The sequence below is a fragment of the Rutidosis leptorrhynchoides genome, chromosome 2, assembly GCF_046630445.1.
Source record: "Rutidosis leptorrhynchoides isolate AG116_Rl617_1_P2 chromosome 2, CSIRO_AGI_Rlap_v1, whole genome shotgun sequence".
Lineage (NCBI taxonomy): Eukaryota > Viridiplantae > Streptophyta > Magnoliopsida > Asterales > Asteraceae > Rutidosis > Rutidosis leptorrhynchoides.
The window spans coordinates 284,229,053-284,255,621 of NC_092334.1; the positions used below are offsets into that span (position 1 = coordinate 284,229,053).

The 26,569-nt window shown below is 34.1% G+C and overlaps 1 protein-coding gene across 1 annotated transcript; it reads right to left on the bottom strand.

The window, feature by feature from the left end:
* Positions 1–1,841: 1,841 nt before the first annotated feature.
* LOC139888703 (uncharacterized) lies at positions 1,842–3,449 on the bottom strand. The gene is made up of 3 exons (XM_071871697.1): positions 3,175–3,449; positions 2,619–2,811; positions 1,842–2,105 (listed from the first exon to the last, which is right to left on the bottom strand). Exons 1-3 carry the CDS (start codon positions 3,447–3,449, stop codon positions 1,842–1,844), a joined length of 732 nt encoding a protein of 243 aa, XP_071727798.1.
* Between the last annotated feature and the right edge of the window lie 23,120 nt (positions 3,450–26,569).

Genomic DNA, 26,569 nt, shown 5'->3' on the forward strand with positions numbered 1-26,569 from the left:
TGTTTTTAATTGTTCAATTTATTAAGATAACTTTTATTAGTGATATATAACATATATATAAGTACATATGTGTAGTCACAACTTGACAAGATCATGGCTTGGCACATGAACTTCCTTGTGTTTAAAACACTAGCTCTAGTATTATCACCAAGTTTGATCTTATTAGAGGGCTTGTAAAAGAAATTGATGAAGAAAATAGTTAAAGTTTTATACCTAGATGTTTAAGAATGATGTATGAAGATGAAGATTCTTGAAGAATTGTTTGAAGATGTATGAAGGCGGATGAAGGTGGATATAAACTAGGTGAATGATAATAAGGTTTTTCATTTACTATATTAAGGTACTTATGGTATTATTTACATATATCTATATAATGGACATATATAGAAATGTTATAGTCTTTTATTTATTATCACATTGTGAATTAAAGTTAAGATGAAGGTAGTAGTTTCTTAACTGCTTACCAAATAACTATAAATCTTACAAAAGACTAAAAAGACTCAAGACATCAAATTGCTTATCTTGTCGAAACTTAAATCATTCAAGTTAGGTTAAGAAAACCTAGTCGGAAAAATTCGGGTTATCACAGTACCCACCCGTTAAAGAAAATTTCGTCCCGAAATTTTAGGTAGTACCTGACGTTTGTGTGATATCTGTGATAAGATGGGGATACTTCCGCCTCATGTGGTCCTCCCGTTCCCAAGTAAACTCCGGTCCTCTACGAGCGTTCCAACGAACTTTGACAATCGAAATACTACTATGCTTCAAGCGCTTAACTTCGCGATCCATGATCTCAGCTGTTTCCTCGATAAAATGAAGTTTGTTGTCTATACGAATCCCTTCCAACGGAATGACGAGACCCTCATCAGACAAACACTTCTTTAAGTTTGAGACGTAGTAGTTTCAAACGATACGCTACAGGACACATATCTCAGGTTTAGTTTCCCTCTCTTCCCAAATCGAATTACACCCTTCCATGGAGACACCTTAAGCATGACTTTGTCTCCTACCTGAAATTCTAAGAATTTTCTTCGTACGTCAGCATAGCTCTTTTGTCGCCTCATGGCAGTCTTCAATCTCTCTTGAATTTGAAAGATTTTCTTGGTAGTCTCATGTATGATTTTTGGACCAGTGAGTTCTCTATCACCCACTTGATTCCAACACAGAGGCGATCTAAATTTTCTACCATATAGTGCTTCAAACGGTGCGGCCTTAATACTCGCGTGATAACTGTTGCTATATGAAAACTCCGCTAACGGTAGATATTTGTCCCATCCACTACCAAAATCAATAACACATGCCCGCATCATATCTTCTAGGGTTTGGTTGGTCCTTTCACTTTGTTCGTCAGTTTGCGGATGGTAAGCGGTACTCATATCCACACGAGTTCCTAAAGCTTCTTGTAAAGATTGTCAAATTCTTGACGCGAATCGACTATTGCGGTCAGATATAATAGAGACAGGCACTCCGTGTCTTGAAATAACTTCTTTCAAATATAATTGTGCTAATTCTTCCATTCGATCGGTCTTCTTCATGGGTAGGAAATGTGCAGACTTGGTGAGATGATCGAAGATCACCCAAATATTGTCGTAACCACTCGCGGTTCTTGGTAGCTTCGTTACAAAGTCCATTGTTATTCTTTCCCATTTCCACTGTGGGATTTCCGGTTGTTGCAACAACCCTGACGGTTTCTGATTCTCCACTTTGACTTTCACACAAGTCAAACATTGGCTCACATAAGTGGCAACATCAGCCTTCATATTAGGCCACCAATAAAATTCCTTAAGATCGTGATACATCTTTCCAGTTCCAGGATGAATTGAGTATCTCGTCTTGTGCACTTAATCTAACACAAGTTTTCTTAAATCACCACGCGTTGGTACCCATAAACGTCCTACAAAGTATCGGGTCCCATCACCCTTTACTTCAAATTGCTTAACCAATCCTTTAATCTCTTCATCCTTCAAATGTTCCTCCTTCACAGCCTCTAATTGAGCATCTCGGATTTGCGAAAAAAGATTTGCACGAATAGTCATATTCAGTGCTCTAACTCGCAGAGGTTTAATCCTTTCCTTCCAGCTCAACGTATCGGAAACAACGTTAGCCTACCCAGGATGATAACGGATTTCGCAGTCATAATCATTCAACAATTCAACCCAATGCCGTTGTCGCATATTTAATTTTTTCTGATCAAAATAATGCCGAAGACTCTTGTGATCCGTAAACACGGTGCATTTAGTTCCATACAAATAATGTCTCCACATTTTGAGTGCAAAGACAATAGTTTCCAACTCTAAATCATGATTTTTATAGTTCTGTTCGTGCACTTTTAGCTGTCGTGATGCATAGGCAATGACCTTCTGTTGCTACATCAAAACACGTCCAAGACGTTGACGCGAGGTGTCACAATAAACCATAAAATCTTAATTTCCCTCAGGTAATGATAATATGGGTACAGTAGTTAGTTTATGCTTCAATTGTTGGAATGCAGACTCTTGTTCTTTCAGCCATTCAAACTTCTTTCCTTTATGAGTCAATGCAGTTAAAGGTCGTGTAATCTTCGAAAAATCTTGAATAAACCTTCGGTAATATCCAGCAAGACCTAAAAATTGCCTCACATGAGTTGGGGTCTTAGGAACTTCCCAGTTGCCAATAGCCTCGATCTTGGTAGGATCAACATGAATACCTTGGCTACTAACCACGTGACCCAAAAATTGTACCGAATGCAACCAAAAATCACATTTTGAAAACTTGGCATATAATTGCTCTTTCTCTAGCAATCCAAGAATTATTCGCAAGTGTTCTTCCTTTCTTTTGGAGTAGATCAAGATATTGTCAATGAATAGGATAACAAACTTGTCCAAATACGGCTTACACACACAGTTCATGAGATCCATGAATACCGCAGGTGTGTTAGTCAAACCAAATGCCATCACTAAGAATTCGTAATGGCCATATCGCGTCCTAAAAGTTGTCTTAGGAATATCATCCTCCTTGACTCTTAACTGATGATAACCAAATCTCAGATCAATCTTCGAATATATACAAGATCCTTGTAGTTGATCAAACAAATCATCGATCCTCGGTAGTGGGTAATGATTCTTAATCATCAATTTGTTCAATTCTCGATAATCTATGCACATCCTCATAGATCCATTTTTCTTCTTTATGAACAAAATAGGAGCACCCAAGGGCGATGAACTAGGTCGAATAAATCCCTTATCCAACAGTTCTTGTAATTGGTTCGACAAATCTTGCAATTCTGAAGGTGCTAATCGATACGGTGGTCGAGCAACAGGTGCAACACCCGGATTTAAGTCGATTTGAAATTCAACTTGTCTATGTGGAGGAAGACCAGGTAAATCTTCATGAAAAACTCCAGGAAAATCCTTTACTACTGGTACATTAAGAAGTTGCTTCTTCTCTGACTCTATCTCCTTTACGTGCATGAGGATGGCTTGACATTATTTTCTTAAATATTTTCAAGCCTTCATGCAAGAAATGATGTTGAGTTTCGCGCCACGTGTGTCTCCTTGAACTACTAAAGTTTCAGCATTCGCGAGAGGAATCCGAATGGCTTTCTTTACGCAAGCAATATCCGGCATGGATCTTAGATAACCAATCCATACCAATAATAACATCAAAACTACCTAACTCAATAGGCATAAGATCGACTTTAAATAGTTTATCAGCTAATGTTGGGGCACAACCTCAAAAAATCTTATCTACTTTCAAAAATTTGCCATTAGCCAATTCTATGATATACTTAGAGTCTAAAGCAGTTGGAGGTATGTTAATCATAGTACTAAAGTCCTTAGAAATAAAACTTCTATCAGCACCACTATCAAATAGTACATAAGCAATGTAGTTGTTAAGAAGAAATGTACTCGTGACCAAATCAGGATCTTCACGAGCTCCTTTTACCGAGATATTTAATGTTCTTCCTTTTGCATTTCCATCCTTCTTGGCATTCGGACACTGATTCTTCATGTGTCCTACTAGTCCACATCCATAACAAGTCTTGGGTTTGTTTTCAGTTGGCTGAGCGAGATTGACTCTACAATATTTGTACATATGTCCCACCTTTGTGCACCTATCACAAACAATGGTGCAAGCCCCATAATGATGTTTATAGCATCGATTACAATAAGGTTTCTTGCCAATGTAGTTCTTGTTGGCACTATTATTCTCGGATTTGGGATTATCATGCTTCTTCCGTTGAGCACTATTTCCTTGGTTCTCGTTCCACTTGCGCTTGTTGCCTTGAGTTTTCACATCTGTCGTTGATTCTGGTGTTTGACGATGCGTAATCTGATCCATCAAATTGTGTGCCATTCGGATAGCACCTTGAAGAGTTCCTGGTTTAGATGACATCACATCTCCTTGGATGTCCTTCAAGAGTCCCCACACATACCTCTTGATCTTATTTTCTTTAGTAGTAACAAACTCGGGACACATCAAAGCAAGTTATAGGAATCGCTTCATATATCCTGTAATGTCAGTCCCTTGAATCTCCAAATTCCACAATTTTATCTCAAGTTTCTGAATCTCGTTCCTTGGACAATACTTGCTGATCATCATTTGCTTGAATTCTTCCCATGGTGTTGCAAAAGCTTCATCCATGCCTGAGGACTGAGCATAAGAGTTCCACCATGTCACAGCACTCTCTTAAAGACTACAGGTGGCAAATTTTACTCTATCAATATCTGCACAGTTGCTGATACTAAAAACTGACTTGAGCTTCTAAAACCACCTCATCAAACTAACCAGTCCTTCCACTCCAGTAAAAGTTTGAGGTTTGCAGCTGTTGAACTCTTTGTAAGTACATCTTTGGGAAGCATTATTTCCACCGGATCCTCCAGCCTGACTCACATTAGCTTGCATTCTCAGCTTCGTTAACCCTTTGACTTATCATCTCATCAACTTGGGCGTCGGTAAAAGTCCTTCGTGTTTGCATTATCCTTCATGATAATCAAAAGAGACCGTCAATTACTTAGAATAATATATACAAAATAAATAGTAGTGATTGTACATAATGACACAATTAAGAAAATGAACTAAACTCCATAATAATAAAAGCCTTTTCCATTAGCATTTTATAATTACAAAATTTGGGTAACATTCACCAATTACAGTTCACTTGGATAATTTGCTAGTACAAGTTAAGTTACTACTACTATTCCTAGATATATCCGATTATGTGGTAGTAGTCAAAATTTACTAATGTCATACATCACTAGTAGGGATCACCACAATCTCCCAAAGCAATCTAAGATCTCTACTAGTGATCTTGAGCAAACATGTGCAAGTTCATTGAACGCATCGCCTCCATAGCACCCAACCTTGAATCAAAATCAATCATGGTTTGCTTCATTCTATCAACACTACCCGCATATCGCTCCATCTACTGCCTAATGAGCTCTACCTTAGCATAAAGGTTATCATAGTCATCCCTAAGATCTTTAACAGAATCCTATAAGGCCTCTTGCTTATCAGAATCATACAATGTTTGAACAGAATGAAATAGTCTAGAAATACGGTTATTGAGACGACGAATTCGGGCAATAATGGTAAAAATAGTGTCCCTAACGGTTTGGCCAGTCAAAATATCAACACCTCTTTGGGAAGGTGGAACGTTCACCTCATGATAAGGTGTACCTTCCTCATGTACCCAAGAGAAAATCATGGTTCTAACCCAACCCTAACGTCTCCAAAATGGCTGGTAAACATTCGCATCTTCATCGGAGCTATCATAACTACTCGAGCTTGAGTTCACCATCGGGTTGAAAAAGTAGTTGGAAGACATCGAGCTTTGTGAGGCGGACATCTTAAGTCATCACACAAAAACACACAAGTTAAGATATAGAAGTTTTGACAAGCAATATGACCAACAAAAGACAAAATAAGTGAAAGGCCAAAAATGACTCGGTTATGGACCCGACTCACTACCGCATCCTAATATCTTAGACATACTAATACAGTCCTGGTTCCCTATAATGTGGGCTCTGATACCATGTCTGTCACGACCCCATTTCGATCCCAAAATGTGACGTGATAGGTGTCCCAGTTATAGTTAACGATTTCTAAAGACGACAGCGGAAACATTTTTATTTCGACATACAAGTACAAGTTTTGAGTTACATGTCGGGACTTAAAAGTAAAGTACAACAAATACAACCAAAATATAATGAAGTACAACCCTTAAATATAGTGCATGATGACTTATTTTTAATACGACGTCCCGACATCCTGACGACATCCCAAAAGACAACCTGAAAGTATGCGGACTCCTGCTTATGGACATTAGAAAACACATGCTTAAAACGTCAACAATAATGTTGGTGAGATCATATGTTTAATATATTTAAATGTATGGACCGTAAGATTTTCAAGTACAAACATATAACAACCCTCATTTTTCCCTTCTGAATTTACCAAATTTCCTTTAGGGTTTCAATGTCATACTCTGTGCATTTAGCGTTAGGGTTGTTATCCGGGATATAATAAATAAAGTAATTAATACTAAAACCCTAATATTATTTAAAACCCTAAACCTAACCCTATGCATTAAGTGCTAAACCCTAATACCATTTGATATTAAAAATTAAACCCAAACCTTAAAAACTGTTATTATTATTAGTGTTATTATTACGATTAATAATTAAATAAAATGTAATCTAAATAAATGTCACTTTAATAATAATAATCACAATAACTTTAATAAAAAAAATATATAAGACATATATTTAAGTATATACTTGCCGAAAAAAAAGAAATATATAATACATATATAACAAGATCGACTAGAAGAAAAAAAAAATTTGATTAAGGGAACTAGAGATTAACTATAAAATGCATATAAGTTTTTTCTAAATTGCATCACAAAGTAAACCTCAAATTGTGCTGAATATTAGTCAATTAACTCCAGCTTTTTCTCTCCCATTCTGTCGACTGAACCCCCATCCAAAACCCCCATCTGCATCGACCTGAATCTCCATCATTCACAGCCTTTTTCAGCCCATTAAAACGCCAAGACCTGCTGCCATCGTTGCATCCCAACACCACCGCGAAATCACCCTAGTTCTGCTGTTACAAACCCATAAAAACAACCTCCAAAAACACCCCTGTAGTCGCTAGTTTGCAGCTGAATTCGTCTACCACAAAACCGCCATTAAACGTCCTACTGTTTTGCTGTTTTCCGGCTATGTTTTCTGCTGTAATTCGCCATCTAAAATAGCCCTTAAAATTGACCTTTGTTGCTGCATCTGTTGCTGCAATTCGTGACCCAAAACAGACCTAAAAAGCCTGTTCGTTTGGTTCCATTGTTACTGGGTTTTATTCACAATTTCTGCTGTTGTGATCGTGACCCAACACCTCACATAAACAGCTCCTTTTCGCCACTTGTTTGTTGCTATAATGGGCCTTCAAGTCGACGCCAAAACATCTCAAGATCAACCGGTATTTCTGCTTGTTTTTTTCCTGCTACAATCCTCGATCATAAATAGCCTCGAGGATGGTCCGTTGTTGCTGCGTTTTCTTTTCAGTTTGCTGCAGTTTCTGTCAAGCAAATCAGGCACGTAGAACCCATCTGTTTGGATCATGTTTGCTACTGGTCCTGCGCCCCAACCGTCACTAGTTTTTCTGCTGCAAAACGATCATCAACTGCTACTAATTTACTGTTGTGTTATAGCTGTTCGTCAGTCCACAAAACCCTACTCGATTACTTGTTTCATTCGTGTAAAACAAAGGTATAAAACCTAACTTATACTATTGATTCATACTTAGAAACTTAACCTTATACGTATGATTGTAAACATTATAAACATGGCTAGTCCTGCATGAACCCATGCACATGCACGAGAGGTTGTGGTGTATGTATATTACTTAAACAATGTTTAACTTGAATGATGATCTTAAAATCATACAATAAAACATAAGATGAATATTTAATAGTTATAGAATTAATAAACTTGTGATAAAATAAATAAATATCATTATTAATGATTATGAATATAATGGTATGAGTATTACAGTTTTTCTGGGAATCATGAACGAACATCTTAATATAATTAGGTATTATAAGTTATAAATTAAACTTGAAGATTATGAAATTAATAGAGTTATGATCATGAACTTGAATATACAATTTATGGTTATGAAGTATTAAGATAAAGTAGATTATGAATGAATATTAGTAATGAGTTGGGTATGATTATTAAAGGTTGGGATTAATGAATTTAAGTATGAATACGATGTATGATCTTGATTAGGTTATATTAGTATGGAATAAATATAATTGTGGTGATTAATATAAAAGATGAATAAAAGTTATGGATAAAAGAAAAAGTTAAAAGTATTTAAGGTAAGATCTTAACCAAGTATTATGATTAGTTAATAATAAGAAGTTATGATTTTATGTAGGTGAAGGTTATGATTTTATGTTTAGTAAAGAGTAATGATGATAATAATACATGTGCATGCATGCATGCATACGTATGTATGTACATATGTATAGGTAGGTATACGCTTGTGTATATGTTTAGATATATACATACGTGTATACGTATGGGTATATATGTATGTATATGTACGTGTGTATATATGTATGGATGTGTATTGTGCAAAGTATATAAGTTAATAAATAGAGTAATAAAAGTAACAAGTATATATATATATATATATATATATATATATATATATATATATATATATATATCATCCTACACTTATGTATATGTAACACCTATACCTAATATGTATATACCATATAGTTATAAATACATACATGTATAATAATGAATAAAGAATATATATGAATGTATCATATAGGTATATTTATACATGTAACATAATAGTTGACTATTAAAGTAAATAATAATACTATTATTAGTATAACTTATACACCTAATTATATGGTAACACTTAGTAATACTAAGTATATTATCACTTATATAAATATAACTTTCTCGAAAATGGTCACTGTTAATATAGTTTGTTATATTAACAAAGAAGCTTTATGTCTACTAGACATCGACTAATTGAACATTACAACTCTAGGTTGAGATCTCTGCTTACACACTCCATTCGTACTACTCGCGTGGATTTTCTTGCTTGCTACTAAGGTGAACTTCATAGCCCCTCTTTTTACTATTTTTTAACTGTTTTATAACTTTGGGGTGAGACACATGCTTGCTTTTAAACTATTTTACGCTTAGACACAAGTACTCAAACTTTATTTTGATCAGTTCAAACTGTTTGCTAACATGCTTTGATTCATGCTTAATCCCTACCATGATATCGTTAATTACTGGAATTTGGTAAGCTTAGTTATTGTGATAGCGCTATTGAGGGTGACATCTCTATCCGGATGACCGCTGGTCAATGGATATATAATAACGATGAACGACACGAACGTGATGTGTTTAGGGTAACTAATGGTTAGTATCGATATCATATACACCAGCACTACTACCGAACTGATTAAACCGCTTATTTAAATCTTGTGGTCTAAAAACTTGTTATACTTATTAAACCTATGTTGTTCACTCAACCATTTTGGTTGACACTTTAAGTGTAGTGACCTTAACTTTTCCATGTTTATATATATTAATTGAGATTGATATTTACATGATTAAATGTTTCCAACATGTTAAGCAATCAAACTTGTTAAGACTTGATTAATTGAAATATGTTTCATATAGACAATTGACCAACCAAGTTGACCGGTGATTCACGAACGTTAAAAATTGTAAAAACTATATGATGACATATATATGGATATATATAGTTAACATGATACTATGATAAGTAAACATATCATTAAGTATATTAACAATGAACTACATATATAAAACAAGACTACTAACTTAATGATTTTTAAACGAGACATATATGTAACGATTATCGTTGTAAAGACATTCAATGTATATATATCATATTAAGAGATATTCATACATGATAATATCATGATAATATAATAATTTAAAATCTCATTTGATATTATAAACATTGGGTTAACAACATTTAACAAGATCGTTAACCTAAAGGTTTCAAAACAACACTTACATGTAACGACTAACGATGACTTAACGACTCAGTTAAAATGTATATACATGTAGTGTTTTAATATGTATTTATACACTTTTGAAAGACTTCAATACACTTATCAAAATACTTCTACTTAACAAAAATGCTTACAATTACATCCTCGTTCAGTTTCATCAACAATTCTACTCGTATGCACCCGTATTCGTACTCGTACAATACACAGCTTTTAGATGTATGTACTATTCGTATATACACTCCAATGATCAGCTCTTAGTAGCCCATGTGAGTCACCTAACACATGTGGGAACCATCATTTGGCAACTAGCATGAAATATCTCATAAAATTACAAAAATATGAGTAATCATTCATGCCTTATTTACATGAAAATAAAATTACATATCCTTTATATCTAATCCATACACCAACGACCAAAAACACCTACAAACACTTTCATTCTTCAATTTTATTCATCTAATTGATCTCTCTCAAGTTCTATCTTCAAGTTCTAAGTGTTCTTCATATATTCTATAAGTTCTAGTTACATAAAATCAAGAATACTTTCAAGTTTGCTAGCTCACTTCCAATCTTGTAAGGTGATCATCCAACCTCAAGAAATCTTTGTTTCTTACAGTAGGTTATCATTCTAATACAAGGTAATAATCATATTCAAACTTTGGTTCAATTTCTATAAATATAACAATCTTATTTCAAGTGATGATCTTACTTGAACTTGTTTTCGTGTCATGATTCTGCTTCAAGAACTTTGAGCCATCCAAGGATCCATTGAAGCTAGATCCATTTTTCTCTTTTCCAGTAGGTTTATCCAAGGAACTTAAGGTAGTAATGATGTTCATAACATCATTCAATTCATACATATAAAGCTATCTTATTCGAAGGTTTAAACTTGTAATCACTAGAACATAGTTTAGTTAATTCTAAACTTGTTCGCAAACAAAAGTTAATCCTTCTAACTTGAATTTTAAAATCAACTAATCACATGTTCTATATCTATATGATATGCTAACTTAATGATTTAAAACCTGGAAACACGAAAAACACCGTAAAACCGGATTTACGCCGTCGTAGTAACACCGCGGGCTGTTTTGGGTTAGTTAATTAAAAACTATGATAAACTTTGATTTAAAAGTTGTTATTCTGAGAAAATGATTGTTATTATGAACATGAAACTATATCCAAAAATTATGGTTAAACTCAAGGTCGAAGTATGTTTTCTAAAATGGTCATCTAGACGTCGTTCTTTCGACTGAAATGACTACCTTTACAAAAACGACTTGTAACTTATTTTTCCGACTATAAACCTATACTTTTTCTGTTTAGATTCATAAAATAGAGTTCAATATGAAACCATAGCAATTTGATTCACTCAAAACGGATTTAAAATGAAGAAGTTATGGGTAAAACAAGATTGGATAATTTTTCTCATTTTAGCTACGTGAAAATTAGTAACAAATCTATTCCAACCATAACTTAATCAACTTGTATTGTATATTATGTAATCTTGAGATACCATAGACACGTATACAATGTTTCGACCTATCATGTCGACACATCTATATATATTTCGGAACAACTATAGACACTCTATATGTGAATGTTGGAGTTAGCTATACAGGGTTGAGGTTGATTCCAAAATATATATAGTTTGAGTTGTGATCAATACTGAGATACGTATACACTGGGTCGTGGATTGATTCAAGATAATATTTATCGATTTATTTCTGTACATCTAACTATGGACAACTAGTTGTAGGTTACTAACGAGGACAGCTGACTTAATAAACTTAAAACATCAAAATATATTAAAAGTGTTGTAAATATATTTTGAACATACTTTGATATATATGTATATATTGTTATAGGTTCGTGAATCAACCAGTGGCCAAGTCTTACTTTCCGACGAAGTAAAAATCTGTGAAAGTGAGTTATAGTCCCACTTTTAAAATCTAATATTTTTGGAATGAGAATACATGCAGGTTTTATAAATGATTTACAAAATAGACACAAGTACGTGAAACTACATTCTATGGTTGAATTATCAACATCGAATATGCCCCTTTTTATTAAGTCTGGTAATCTAAGAATTAGGGAACAGACACCCTAATTGACGCGAATCCTAAAGATAGATCTATTGGGCCTAACAAACCCCATCCAAAGTACCGGATGCTTTAGTACTTCGAAATTTATATCATATCCGAAGGGTGTCCCGGATTGATGGGGATATTCTTATATATGCATCTTGTTAATGTCGGTTACCAGGTGTTCACCATATGAATGATTTTTATCTCTATGTATGGGATGTGTATTGAAATATGAAATCTTGTGGTCTATTATTATGATTTGATATATATAGGTTAAACCTATAACTCACTAACATTTTTGTTGACGTTTTAAGCATGTTTATTCTCAGGTGATTATTAAGAGCTTCCGCTGTCACATACTAAAATAAGGACAAGATTTGGAGTCCATGCTTGTATGATATTGTGTAAAAACTGCATTCAAGAAACTTATTTTGTTGTAACATATTTGTATTGTAAACCATTATGTGATGGTCGTGTGTAAACAGGATATTTTAGATTATCATTATTTGATAATCTACGTAAAGCTTTTTAAACCTTTATTGATGAAATAAAGGTTATGGTTTGTTTTAAAATGAATGCAGTCTTTGAAAAACGTCTCATATAGAGGTCAAAACCTCGCAACGAAATCAATTAATATGGAACGTTTTTAATCAATAAGAACGGGACATTTCAGTTGGTATCCGAGCGTTGGTCTTAGAGAACCAGAATTTTGCATTAGTGTGTCTTATCGAGTTTGTTAGGATGCATTAGTGAGTCTGGACTTCGACCGTGTTTACTTGAAAAATGATTGCTTAACAAATTTTGTTGGAAACTATATATTTTTAACATGTGAATATTATGTGATATATTAATCTCTTAACGTGTTTGATATTATGTGATAGATGTCTACCTCTAGAACAAGTCCCATTGACTCACCTAATAATAATGAAGAGTCAAATGTAAATTGGAATGATTCGTGGACTGATTCACAAGTTCCCGAAGAGGAACCGGAAGAAGAGTCGGAACCGGAAGAAGAATCGGAACCGGAAGAAGAATCGGAACCGGATGAAGAAATAGAACCTGTGGGGGAAATAATAAAACGGTTAAGTAAAAGAAAATCCTCAACCAACCGACCAAGGTTAATTATGGTCAATGGTGTTTCCGCCAAGGAAGCAAAATATTGGGAGGATTACCAATTCTTCGATGAATCGGATGCCGACGAGAATTCCGATGATGTTATAGAAATTACCCCAACTGAATTTAAAAAGGCAAAAGAAAATAATAAGGGAAAGGGCATAAAAATAGAGAAATCTAATTCCAACCCCGATGAACTTTATATGTATCGTCAACCCCCGAAGTCCTTAAGTTGTAACAATGACCCGGGAACCTCTAAACCACCAGGTTTTTCTAAACCAATGTGGAAAACGGCGGCTCGTATTAGGGGAACATCATATATCCCTAGAAACTTGGCAAAACGAACCAAAACCGAAGAAGAAGAAACAAGCGAGTCGGAATAAGATAGTTGTATTCGTGTGGTGTAATATATGTAATATAGTGTGCTTATGCTTTATGATATATGTAAAAATTGCTTGTATTAATAAGTATTTTTTTTATGAATCTAACTCTTGTCTATTTTACAGTAAAAAAACACAAAATGGATAGACAACCCAATATTTTAAGAGACCTACCCGGAGACATGATTGATGAAATCTTGTCTAGAGTCGGTCAGATTTCTTCGGCACAACTATTTAAGGCGAGATCAGTTTGTAAGACATTCGAAGAACGTTCCAAGAATGCCTTGGTTTATAAAAGGCTTTTGTTCGAAAGATGGGGGATATCACATTGGGAAATCCATAAGTTACGATGTGTTTACTTTGACGCATATATTGCGGGGAACCCAAATGCTATTTTACGCAATGGGTTAAGAAATTATTTTGACTCAATATATCCGAATATTGGACTTCGTGATTTAAAAAAAGCGGCTAACATGCAACATAAAGAAGCATGTTATGCTTACGGATTAGTAATGTTCGCTTGTCACCAAAGTGAGAACAAGAACATCGGGCTACAACTATTAAACAAAACGTTCTCACAAGTGACGGAGTCGGTAATTGGGGTAAGAAATGAGGTTTTTAGATTGTTACGGGACTGTTGGACATTACGTAACCCTCGTCCCTTTGACGACGTTACAACACGCTGTCTTATCAACGGCCATAACGGTTATGTTCCACAAGACCAAGGATGGGAAGTAATCCTAGTAAAACCAGAATGCATGACTTGTTTCTGGACGTATGAATTACGTGTCTTTATTGCCTTTGTTGAACGACTTGTGTACTAGCTAGAATTATCTTCACAACCATCTTGTATCAAATTTATTGTGTGCTATATTTCATGTTATATGTAAAATAAGCGGTATTGTAAGTTTGTAAAATATTGTGTAAAAGTTTGAACGCGAAATATTATTATAATCAGTTTTTTCATATAGAATTGTAGTAGTTGAATTGTATATTAGCTACTAAGTATGAACTTAACGAGTAGGTACTACCCGAATTTAAACTTATAAAACGCTAATATGAAGAAAAAGCTTTTATAAATGAGTTCATATTATGCTACGAAATACTATTAACTACTCTTAATATTCTGTATGATTAACTTGTTCCATTTGACTATTTTGAAGGAAATGGCACCGACTACTCGACACACCGTGAATATGAATGAAGAGGAATTTCGTACTTTTCTAGCTTCAAACATAGCCGAAGTACAGGCTGCGCTACATACCAACAATAACCTTGGATCTAGCAGTACAGGAAATCGTGTAGGATGCACGTATAAAGAATTTACTGCCTGCAAACCTTTGGAATTTGATGGAACCGAAGGACCGATCGGATTGAAACGGTGGACCGAGAAGGTCGAATCGGTGTTTGCCATAAGTAAGTGTACTGAAGAGGACAAAGTGAAGTACGCTACGCATACCTTCACAGGTTCTGCGTTAATATGGTGGAATACCTATCTAGAGCAAGTGGGACAAGACGATGTGTACGCACTACTGTGGTCAGCATTCAAGCACTTGATGAACGAGAAGTACCGTCCCAGAACCGAGGTCAATAAGCTCAAGACAGAACTTAGAGGGTTATGAACCCAAGGATTTGATATTACCACGTACGAAAGACGATTCACAGAATTGTGCCTATTGTGTCCGGGAGCATTCGAAGATGAGGAAGAGAAGATCGACGCATTTGTGAAAGGATTACCGGAAAGAATCCAAGAAGATATAAGTTCACACGAGCCCGCCTCCATACAACAGGCATGTAGAATGGCTCACAAACTAGTGAACCAGATTGAAGAAAGAATTAAAGAACAGACTGCTGAAGAGGCCAATGTGAAGCAAGTCAAAAGAAAGTGGGAGGAAAACAGTGATAAGAATCACCAATACAACAACAACAGCAATTACAACAATAATCGCAACAATTATCCCAACAATCGCAACATCAATCGCAACTACAACAAACGGCCCAACAACAACAACAACAGCAACTACAACAATCATCCCAACAACAATAATAACCGCAACAACAACAACAATCAGAAGCAGCTATGCCAAATGTGTGAAAAGTATCACTCGGGGTTCTGCACCAAATTTTGCAACAAGTGTAAAAGAAATGGTCATAGCGCGGCGAAGTGTGAGGTCTACGGACCAGGGGTTAATAGAACGAAAGGAACAAATGGTGTCGGAACGAGTAATGGCGGAGCAAGTAGTGTCGGAGCAAGTTATGCCAATGTAGTTTGTTATAAATGTGGAACACCGGGCCACATTATTAGAAATTGCCCGAACCAGGAGAACACGAATGGACAAGGCCGCGGAAGAGTTTTCAATATTAATGCGGCAGAGCCACAGGAAGACCCGGAGCTTGTTACGGGTACGTTTCTTATTGACAATAAATCTGCTTACGTTTTATTTGATTCGGCTACAGATAGAAGCTATATGAGTAGAGATTTTTGTGCTAAATTAAGTTGTCCATTGACGCCTTTGGATAGTAAATTTTTACTCGAATTAGCAAATGGTAAATTAATTTCAGCAGATAATATATGTCGGAATCGAGAAATTAAACTGGTTAGCGAAACATTTAAGATTGATTTGATACCAGTAGAGTTAGGGAGTTTTAATGTGATAATCGGTATGGACTGGTTGAAAGAAGTGAAAGCAGAGATCGTTTGTTACAAAAATGCAATTCGCATTATACGAGAAAAAGGAAAACCCTTAATGGTGTACGGAGAAAAGGGCAACACGATGCTACATCTTATTAGTAATTTGAAGGCACAAAAACTAATAAGAAAAGGTTGCTATGCTGTTCTAGCACACGTCGAGAAAGTACAAACTGAAGAAAAGAGCATCAATGATGTTCCCATTGCAAAAGAATTTTCCGATGTATTTCCGAAAGAATTACCGGGATTACCCCCACATCGATCCGTTGAATTTCAAATAGATCTTGTACCAGGAGCTGTACCAATAGCTCGTGCTCCTTACAGACTCGCACCCAGCGAGGTGAAAGAACTGCAAAGCCAATTACAAGAACTTTTAGAGCGTGGTTTCATTCGACCAAGCACATCACCGTGGGGAGCTCCTGTTTTGTTTGTCAAGAAGAAAGATGGTACATTCAGGTTGTGTATCGACTACCGAGAGTTGAACAAACTTACCATCAAGAACCGCTACCCACTACCGAGAATCAACGACTTATTTGATCAACTACAAGGCTCGTCTATTTATTCAAAGATTGACTTACGTTTCGGGTATCATCAAATGCGGGTGAAAGAAGATGATATTCCAAAGGCTGCTTTCAGAACACGTTACGGTCATTACGAGTTTATGGTCATGCCGTTTGGTTTAACTAATGCACCAGCTGTGTTCATGGACCTTATGAACCGAGTGTGTGGACCATACCTTGACAAGTTTGTCATTGTTTTCATTGATGACATACTTATTTACTCAAAGAATGACCAAGAACATGGTGAACATTTGAGAAAGGTGTTAGAAGTATTGAGGAAGGAAGAATTGTACGCTAAGTTTTCAAAGTGTACATTTTGGTTGGAAGAAGTTCAATTCCTCGGTCACATAGTGAACAAAGAAGGTATTAAGGTGGATCCGGCAAAGATAGAAACTGTTGAAAAGTGGGAAACCCCGAAAACTCCGAAACACATACGCCAGTTTTTAGGACTAGCTGGTTACTACAGAAGGTTCATCCAAGACTTTTCCAGAATAGCAAAACCCTTGACTGCATTAACACATAAAGGGAAGAAATTTGAATGGAATGATGAACAAGAGAAAGCGTTTTAGTTATTGAAGAAAAAGCTAACTACGGCACCTATATTGTCATTGCCTGAAGGGAATGATGATTTTGTGATTTATTGTGACGCATCAAAGCAAGGTCTCGGTTGTGTATTAATGCAACGAACGAAGGTGATTGCTTATGCGTCTAGACAATTGAAGATTCACGAACAAAATTATACGACGCATGATTTGGAATTAGGCGCGGTTGTTTTTGCATTAAAGACTTGGAGGCATTACTTATATGGGGTCAAAAGTATTATATATAGCGACCACAAAAGTCTTCAACACATATTTAATCAGAAACAACTGAATATGAGGCAGCGTAGGTGGATTGAATTATTGAATGATTACGAATTTGAGATTCGTTACCACCCGGGGAAGGCACATGTGGTAGCCGATGCCTTGAGCAGGAAGGACAGAGAACCCATTCGAGTAAAATCTATGAATATAATAATTCATAATAACCTTACTACTAAAATAAAGGAGGCGCAACAAGGAGTTTTAAAGGAGGGAAATTTAAAGGATGAAATACCCAAAGGATCGGAGAAGCATCTTAATATTCGGGAAGACGGAACCCGGTATAGGGCTGAATGGATTTGGGTACCAAAATTTGGAGATATGAGAGAAATGGTACTTAGAGAAGCTCATAAAACCAGATACTCAATACATCCTGGAACGGGGAAGATGTACAAGGATCTCAAGAAACATTTTTGGTGGCCGGGTATGAAAGCCGATGTTGCTAAATACGTAAGAGAATGTTTGACGTGTTCTAAGGTCAAAGCTGAGCATCGAAAACCATCAGGTCTACTTCAACAACCCGAAATCCTGGAATGGAAATGGGAAAACATTACCATGGATTTCATCACTAAATTGTCAAGGACTGCAAGTGCTTTTGATACTATTTGGGTAATAGTTGATCGTCTCACCAAATCAGCACATTTCCTGCCAATAAGAGAAGATGACAAGATGGAGAAGTTAGCACGACTGTATTTGAAGGAAGTCGTCTCCAGACATGGAATACCAATCTCTATTATCTCTGATAGGGATGGCAGATTTATTTCAAGATTTTGGCAGACATTACAGTAAGCATTAGGAACTCGTCTAGACATGAGTACTGCCTATCATCCACAAACTGATGGGCAGAGCGAAAGGACGATACAAACGCTTGAAGACATGCTACGAGCATGTGTTATTGATTTCGGAAACAGTTGGGATCTACATCTACCGTTAGCAGAATTTTCCTACAACAACAGCTACCATTCAAGCATTGAGATGGCGCCGTTTGAAGCACTTTATGGTAGAAAGTGCAGGTCTCCGATTTGTTGGAGTGAAGTGGGGGATAGACAGATTACGGGTCCGGAGATTATACAAGAAACTACCGAGAAGATCATCCAAATTCAACAACGGTTGAAAACCGCCCAAAGTCGACAAAAGAGCTACGCTGACATTAAAAGAAAAGATATAGAATTTGAAATTGGAGAGATGGTCATGCTTAAAGTTGCACCTTGGAAAGGCGTTGTTCGATATGGTAAACGAGGGAAATTAAATCCAAGGTATATTGGTCCATTCAAGATTATTGATCGTGTCGGACCAGTAGCTTACCGACTTGAGTTACCTCAACAACTCGCGGCTGTACATAACACTTTCCACGTCTCGAATTTGAAGAAATGTTTTGCTAAAGAAGATCTCACTATTCCGTTAGATGAAATCCAAATCAACGAAAAACTTCAATTCATCGAAGAACCCGTCGAAATAATGGTGAGTTCATCGAAGAACCCAAGTAATATCTTTAAAATGAGCAAATGCACAGCGGAAGATTTCTTTAACACCTGAGAATAAACATGCTTTAAAGTGTCAACCAAAAGGTTGGTGAGTTCATTAGTTTATCATAATCATTTATTTTCATCATTTTAATAGACCACAAGAATTTCATTCCCAGTTCTCATAAATATACGTCCCATGCATAGAGACAAAAATAATCATTCATATGGTGAACACCTGGTAACCGACAATAACTAGATACATATAAGAATATCCCCTATCATTCCGGGATCCTCCTTCGGACATGATATAAATTTCGAAGTACTAAAGCATCCGGTACTTTGGATGGGGTTTGTTAGACCCAATAGATCTATCTTTAGGATTCGCGTCAATTAGGGTGTCTGTTCCCTAATTCTTAGATTACCAGACTTTAATAAAAAGGGGCATATTCGATTTTGATAATTCAACCATAGAATGTAGTTTCAATTACTTGTGTCTATTTCGTCAAACATTTATAAAAGCGCATGTATTCTCAGTCCCAAAAATATAAAGGGTAAAAAGGTAAATGAAACTCACCATACTGTATTTCGTAGTAAAAATACATATAACGTCATTGAACAAGTGCAAGGTTGGACTCGGATTCACGAACCTAAATTAATTATATATAATTATGTGTTGGTCAATATTTGTCTAACAAATTAGGTCAAGTCATAGTGTACCACAATCCTAATGCTCGAGACTAATATGCAAAAGTCAACAAAAGTAAATTTGACTCAAAATAATTTCCAAAAATCTATACATGATTAATATATAGTTTAAATATCGTCGTTTTATATTTTTAAATATTTTTGATAAAATAATATCTATAATGATAGTAAGTAAAAGTTGTATTATTTTGTAATAATAATTATTATTATAAAAAATATATTATTATAAAAATATCAATATTTATAATTACTAAGATGACATTATGATAAAACGATAATTCTAATTATGATAACTTTAATATTTACGATAATTTTTAATATTATCTTTAAAATAATAATTCTATTTAAAATAATAATAATAATGATATTTTATAGTAACAATGACATTTCTATTAAAATGATAATTTTTGTTAAAATGATAGTTTTAATACTAACGATACTTTTAATAATAATAGTAATGATAAAAATAATAAGAACGATAATTTTACCTAAATCAATATCTTATAATATTTTAATTTCATCATGATACTCTTACTCATTATTTCCTAATCATTTCGTTTAATAGCTTTTAATCGTCTTTTATATCGTGTTTATAATAATGATAATAATAGTAATCAAAATAATTAGGTGTTATCAATATTTGTTTTAATTACACTTATATTAATAATGATAGTTACTATAACATTATTAACGATAATACAAATAATTATCTTAATGATAATATAGTAATAATAATAATAATAACAATAACAATAACCATTTTTAAATAATGATATATATATTAATAATGATAATAATAATAATAATAATAATAATAATAATAATAATAATTGGATAATAATAATAATAATACTAATTATAATTTTAACGATAATAACGATAGTAATAATAAAAAATAATAAACAATTTTTAATGATAAATCCCTTTTATTGATAAAGATAATAATAATGATAATAATAAGATAAAACTAGAACGACGATAAAAAAACGACGATAATAATAATCATTTTTAATAAAAATATCGAAAATTCAATTGATTATAACTTCTAATCCGTTCATCGAAACCATTCGATATCTAAAGGAAAAGTTCTTAATTTTTCGCTAGCTTTCCAAGGACATGCATATCTTATACCTTATCTCAACCGCAAGTGTAACTAATTCAATATTCAACCTAACCTGTCTAAGGGCAATATCAAAAATACAAGCATGCATAATCCTAATACTCGAGCACTAGTCAGGGATACACTATTAGTATGTAAAAGTTAAATTATGAGTACTCACGTATCAATATTGAGATTCAATATTGCAGGAAAGGTACGTAGACGCAACGGAAATGATAAACACTATATTGACCTCACGAGCATACCCATGAACCATACTCAATCACCTCCATAGCTATAACTCATAATTTCCTTAATCCTATCCTACTCGAAAAACAATTTCGAAATCACTCGGACAGCACTCCGTCGTAATATTTTATGTATATTAATAATATCTTGAAATAATACGGAGTAAATATATATGTACATCGATTGAGAGAGTTTAGAGAAAAATATTTTCAAGTTTCTATGAAATAATGAAACCTATTGAATTCTATTTATAATAGGTTTTTGAATTATTAAAGTGAATTATTAAAGTATGAATTATTAAAGTGAATTATTAAAGTATGAATTATTAAAGTGAATTATTAAAGTATGAATTATTAAAGTGAATTATTAAAGTATGAATTATTAAAGTGAATTATTAAAGTTAAAGTAAAGTAAAAATAAAGTAAAGGTAAAGTTTAAGTATAGTAAAAGTATAAAATTATGTACGTATAATACGCGTATAAATATCTATAATATTAATTTAAATTGTTATATATATTTAATAAAATAAAATATAAATATCGTTATCTTTATCATACTAGTTAAGTAATGAGTTGTAAAAAGTGATTCTAGATATTTATAAAAGTTATATACGTTTTAATAATAAAGTTCTTTTTAAATTGAAAACGTTTTTGTACGTTTGAAACTAAATAGATCAATCGAGTCTTTATGAGATTCAATCTTCCACTATCCTTTGTCTAGTTCTCAATGATTGACAATTTATTCTTATTTATAAATCACTTTACCATTTTTCGAATATTGTTAAAATGGAAAGATTTCTCAAATCAACGTGGGCCTTTCAACAGAGACTTGTAATCATAATTCAATATATCTGATAATTCAATCATTTGATCTTATCTTCTAATTCCGTTGATAAACATTTTGAAACAGATACAATCATATAAAGTATTTAATCTAATATTTTGTTTACGTTTCAAGTTATAATATATATACACATATACATATATAATCATATTCGTTTAATGGTTCGTGAATCGTTAGAACTTGGTCGAGGTTGAATGAATGTATGAACATAGTTTAAAATTCTTGCAATTTAACTTAACAAATATTGCTTATCGTGTCGGAAACATATAAAGATTAAAGTTTAAATTTGGTTGGAAATTTCCGGGTTGTCACAGTACCTACCCGTTAAAGAAATTTCGTCCCGAAATTTGAGTGGAAAGGTCGTGAATGATAATAAGTATGTTTTCATGATGCATACGGGCTGAAAATTAGAGTTTTCTCATCAGCGAATAATTTGGATAAACAATCCATTTATATGAAGAGTACGAATGAAGCTAACATAGAAGAGTGAAATGAGTAAGTGTAGATTCATCTTATCATTTGACTTAGATATGATTGATTCTCAGATTTCAAGGGATTTGAAGAAAATCTTCTTAATAAGATTTGACTCTCCGGTAATCAAGGAAATTAGGATCCGCTTTAAATGCGATCGTCCATTTTAATTGTTCTGTCGGAGATTTTCTTATAAATTCACCTCCTTCGTTTCCTTACAACTCACACCTTCTGTTGATGCATTTTATGCAACTCCCTAGACATCTACCCACGTCCATTGCAGGTACAACAGTTTACAGGCAACCATGATTGCTCGTTATTATCCTATCCATATTTGTATGTGGTTACAGGAACTGCAGGAACGAGATTTAGATGTTTGACTATGTTAAACATAGTCAGACATACGAGTGAAGCCTCACTAGTACGGCTGACAGGCTCATACGCACGATTGATGCTGAGCTAAGTCACAATTACAACCTAAATGAGAAGACATGAGTGAGTGATCACCCGTACGGCTGATGAAGCCAACTCGTACGTGTGATGAATGAATCGTATGGGTGAGTCAACAGCAGGGGTATATAAAGTCTTATGTTCTTCATTTTAGGTTAAGCCTCTTATTTGTTACACACACTCAAATCTAGTGAGCTCCTTCGATTCTCTCTCAGTCCAAATCACCCAGGTGGTGAATAATAGCTCTAGGTGTTGATCTAATCACACTTGATTTAGTTGTGGTTTGACTAAATTAATCAAAAAAAAAAAAAAAAAAATAACCTATTCACTAGAGGGTTTGATTCACTTATTCCGCCATTATGTGAGTTAAATATGTTGATTTCTAAGTTCCTAGTCATGTTTCATCACCTTCTATTCTTTCCCCCTTAACTCATATTTTAAAGTATTCATCAATATGCTCCATCCAGTTCTGATTCTCGATATACTTCTAACTTTCATATCGGTCATTCTTCTTTTTCATCTACCGCCGGAAGAATCTATTTACTTCTACTATACTCTTGGGTTTATAGTGTTTCTAGTTCTCCCGTGTCTTTATATTGCTATATGCAACGATATATATGATTTATAATTTCTGGTTTGTCGTTGGGATTTATATGTTCCCTTATATTTCAAAGTCTCTGCTTCTGTCTTCTATAATCATTATCATTCACAGTTAATGCTCTCTTTTATTTGCTGCAATTTATACCCCAATTTCTATTTCGAAGTTTTGTCCTTCGTTTCTTCTTCTTGCGATTAAGCACCGCTTGTAATGGTCCAGAATTCACAGATATGAATTTCAGAATGAACATTGTTAATGTTTTAGGAAGGAAATTGTGATGGCACGATCTTGACTTGTCAAATTACTAGAATACCTTGGAAAAAGCCGAATCATCAAGAAATATTTTCTTGATATTTTAGAGGTTAAATAGAATACAAGAGTCGTATAACATGGCACATGATGATGTTATGATCTGTGAATCATCACGTTCCATTTAGAAACTCAGCATGACTTACTGTAATATAATCACATTGATCAAGTGTCATTATATTATACTAATTCATGCTTCAGTTCTCAACATTACTTCAAAATATTCCTATTTTAAACTTGAATGTTTCAGAATTTAGAAACTAAAATAGTTTCTTTTATGATGTAATACAGATAGCGCGAAGAGGTAAATGATTTCAAATAATAAAAATTAAGAAAATATCTTCAGAAATATGGAGGATATTTATAATGAAAGATATGATGATATTTTAGAATTTCTAATATCAGAGGATGATGAAGAATATTGTCCGCAGGGGTTTAGAGTCAGGAGCAAGGTATTCGTTAATGACTTCAGCAGGTACTGAATCATTTGGATCCTTTCAAGTCAGGTCCAGTCTTTGTAATTTGTCCACAGCCTCCTTCCTACTTTGCTCAATCCGTTTTCCAGTTCCAAAACTTCTCTTTTTCTTCGCTTTTCCAGCACACTTCATCATTATAATCCAGCTTTTATCCTTTAAAGTCGTTTATAGTTTTCGCTGCTTCATCAGCGTTTTTTTTTCTCCATTTTCGGAGAACCAATTCGTAGTTCGGAGTGTTTTTCAGAAACTTCACATTCAAATTAAGTCCAGAAGATAGACGTTATATATACACATATAACTGTTGGCATAAACATCCTGCGAGATTTCAAAATACTGATTGCTAATTCCCAATGATTCGTATGGCAACTCTCATTATAAGATGCGAATGAGTAAATGATGGAGTTTCAATGAATAATTATAATGACTTTTTGGAGAGGCTAAAGTCAAAGGGTAATGAAGTTATTGGTACATCTGCTAATAATGTGGTAGAATGTAAAAGGTTCCCTGGTAACGATGGTGTATATCTCAAGGTTATAATAAGGTTAGTCTGACTGAAAAGTCGAAGTTGACTTGCTGGAGCTGTGACAAAACTGGCTACTTTGAATAGGAGTCGCAAAGTTATTTTTGCTAATAAATGCCAAAGAATCTGACGCGGATACATTGTTTAAACTTTTACTTTGGTTTCAAGAGTTTTTTCGGGTACATAACTGTGGGTAACATGTGGTTGGATCATCATCTCGATTGCTCATCATTCGAAGTGTCTTCAGAAATTTTCGAAGGGTTTGAACACAGATTGTAATCATTAACATACATTTGATGTTCTAACACAGTTTTGAAGTCAAAATATAGCTTGTGAAAGATGTAAGGATCTAAGAGTGATGATTTTGGTCTTATCTCAAGTTGAATTTTGAGATTTCAAAATCAGAATATGTAATTAAATTTTGAATGAGTATGGTTGTTTTGATTTCTATAAAAGAATGTATATTGTTGTGAAAGTAGGGAGTATAATGGATGATTTGCTGAATCAGATTCGAAGAATGTAACATATTAATTGTGAATTTATATATCTCTCGGGTATTACCTACCCGTTAAAAAAAAAATTTCACAATTAATATTTTGTACAAAAGAATTTTATTACAGTCTTTACGAAAATATATATATGTATATTTTCTTCAGATGTAATATAGATTTAATGAGTTAATGTTAAATTAAACTCATTTGATTTACAGTTGAAACTAGAATTGAATAATTCCTAAAGGCTTTAAAAAGTACATAACTTTTACGCAGTATTTCTTTAATGACATTGAAATTATGAATCAATACTTCGTTATTTGTTGATGTATGATGTTCGGTTCGTGGAATTCTTGTGAATTTCGCAAAGTACGAATGATGTTATCTGAAAAGTTTCGAGTACATCGATGAAGAAAGTGTACAATCAAATATATACTTGATTTATTATGAATTGGAATTTGTTGAATTGCGACAGAGATTGTAGTTAACGCTGGTTAAGTTGCGGCCGAAGGACGTACATTATTGCATATTTGTAATATGAATTAACCGAGTAGTTAAGATTCACACACAATAGCTTAGCACGGAAAGATTTATTTCAAAATATATATATATATATATATAATATACATATAATTTCTTCAGAGGGAATGAGTTAATTCTTCATAACTAGTTGATACAATATACACGTTATTGATTCGTAATAATGTCCACAGTGATTCTTGAATTGACGGAGTTTGTGATGTTATCGGTGTTGTTGATTCGGATGTTGACTGTACTGACGATGCTGGTAACGCTAACGGTACTGTTGATGCTGTTGGTAAAGCAAGTTTAGCTTGTTAATCACACACCATTTTTGTCAGGGTTTCTACTCTTCCTTCTATCATTTTGATTCGTTTAACTGATTTATGGTTAGGGCTAGAATAGATAATCTCTAAGACTTTAGAGATTACAAAATCGCCGCGGAATGTTTCTCCAATGAAGTTATGAATTAATACTTCGTTAGTTATTGTTGTTGGTACTCCTTGGTATCTATGGTGCGTATGACGTTGATGCTCATGGGACAGATTGTGAAGTTGAGGTTTATGACGCAGTTGTGGTTGGAGGTGGTAATGGTACTGTTGGCGTTGATGATGGTGGTACTGG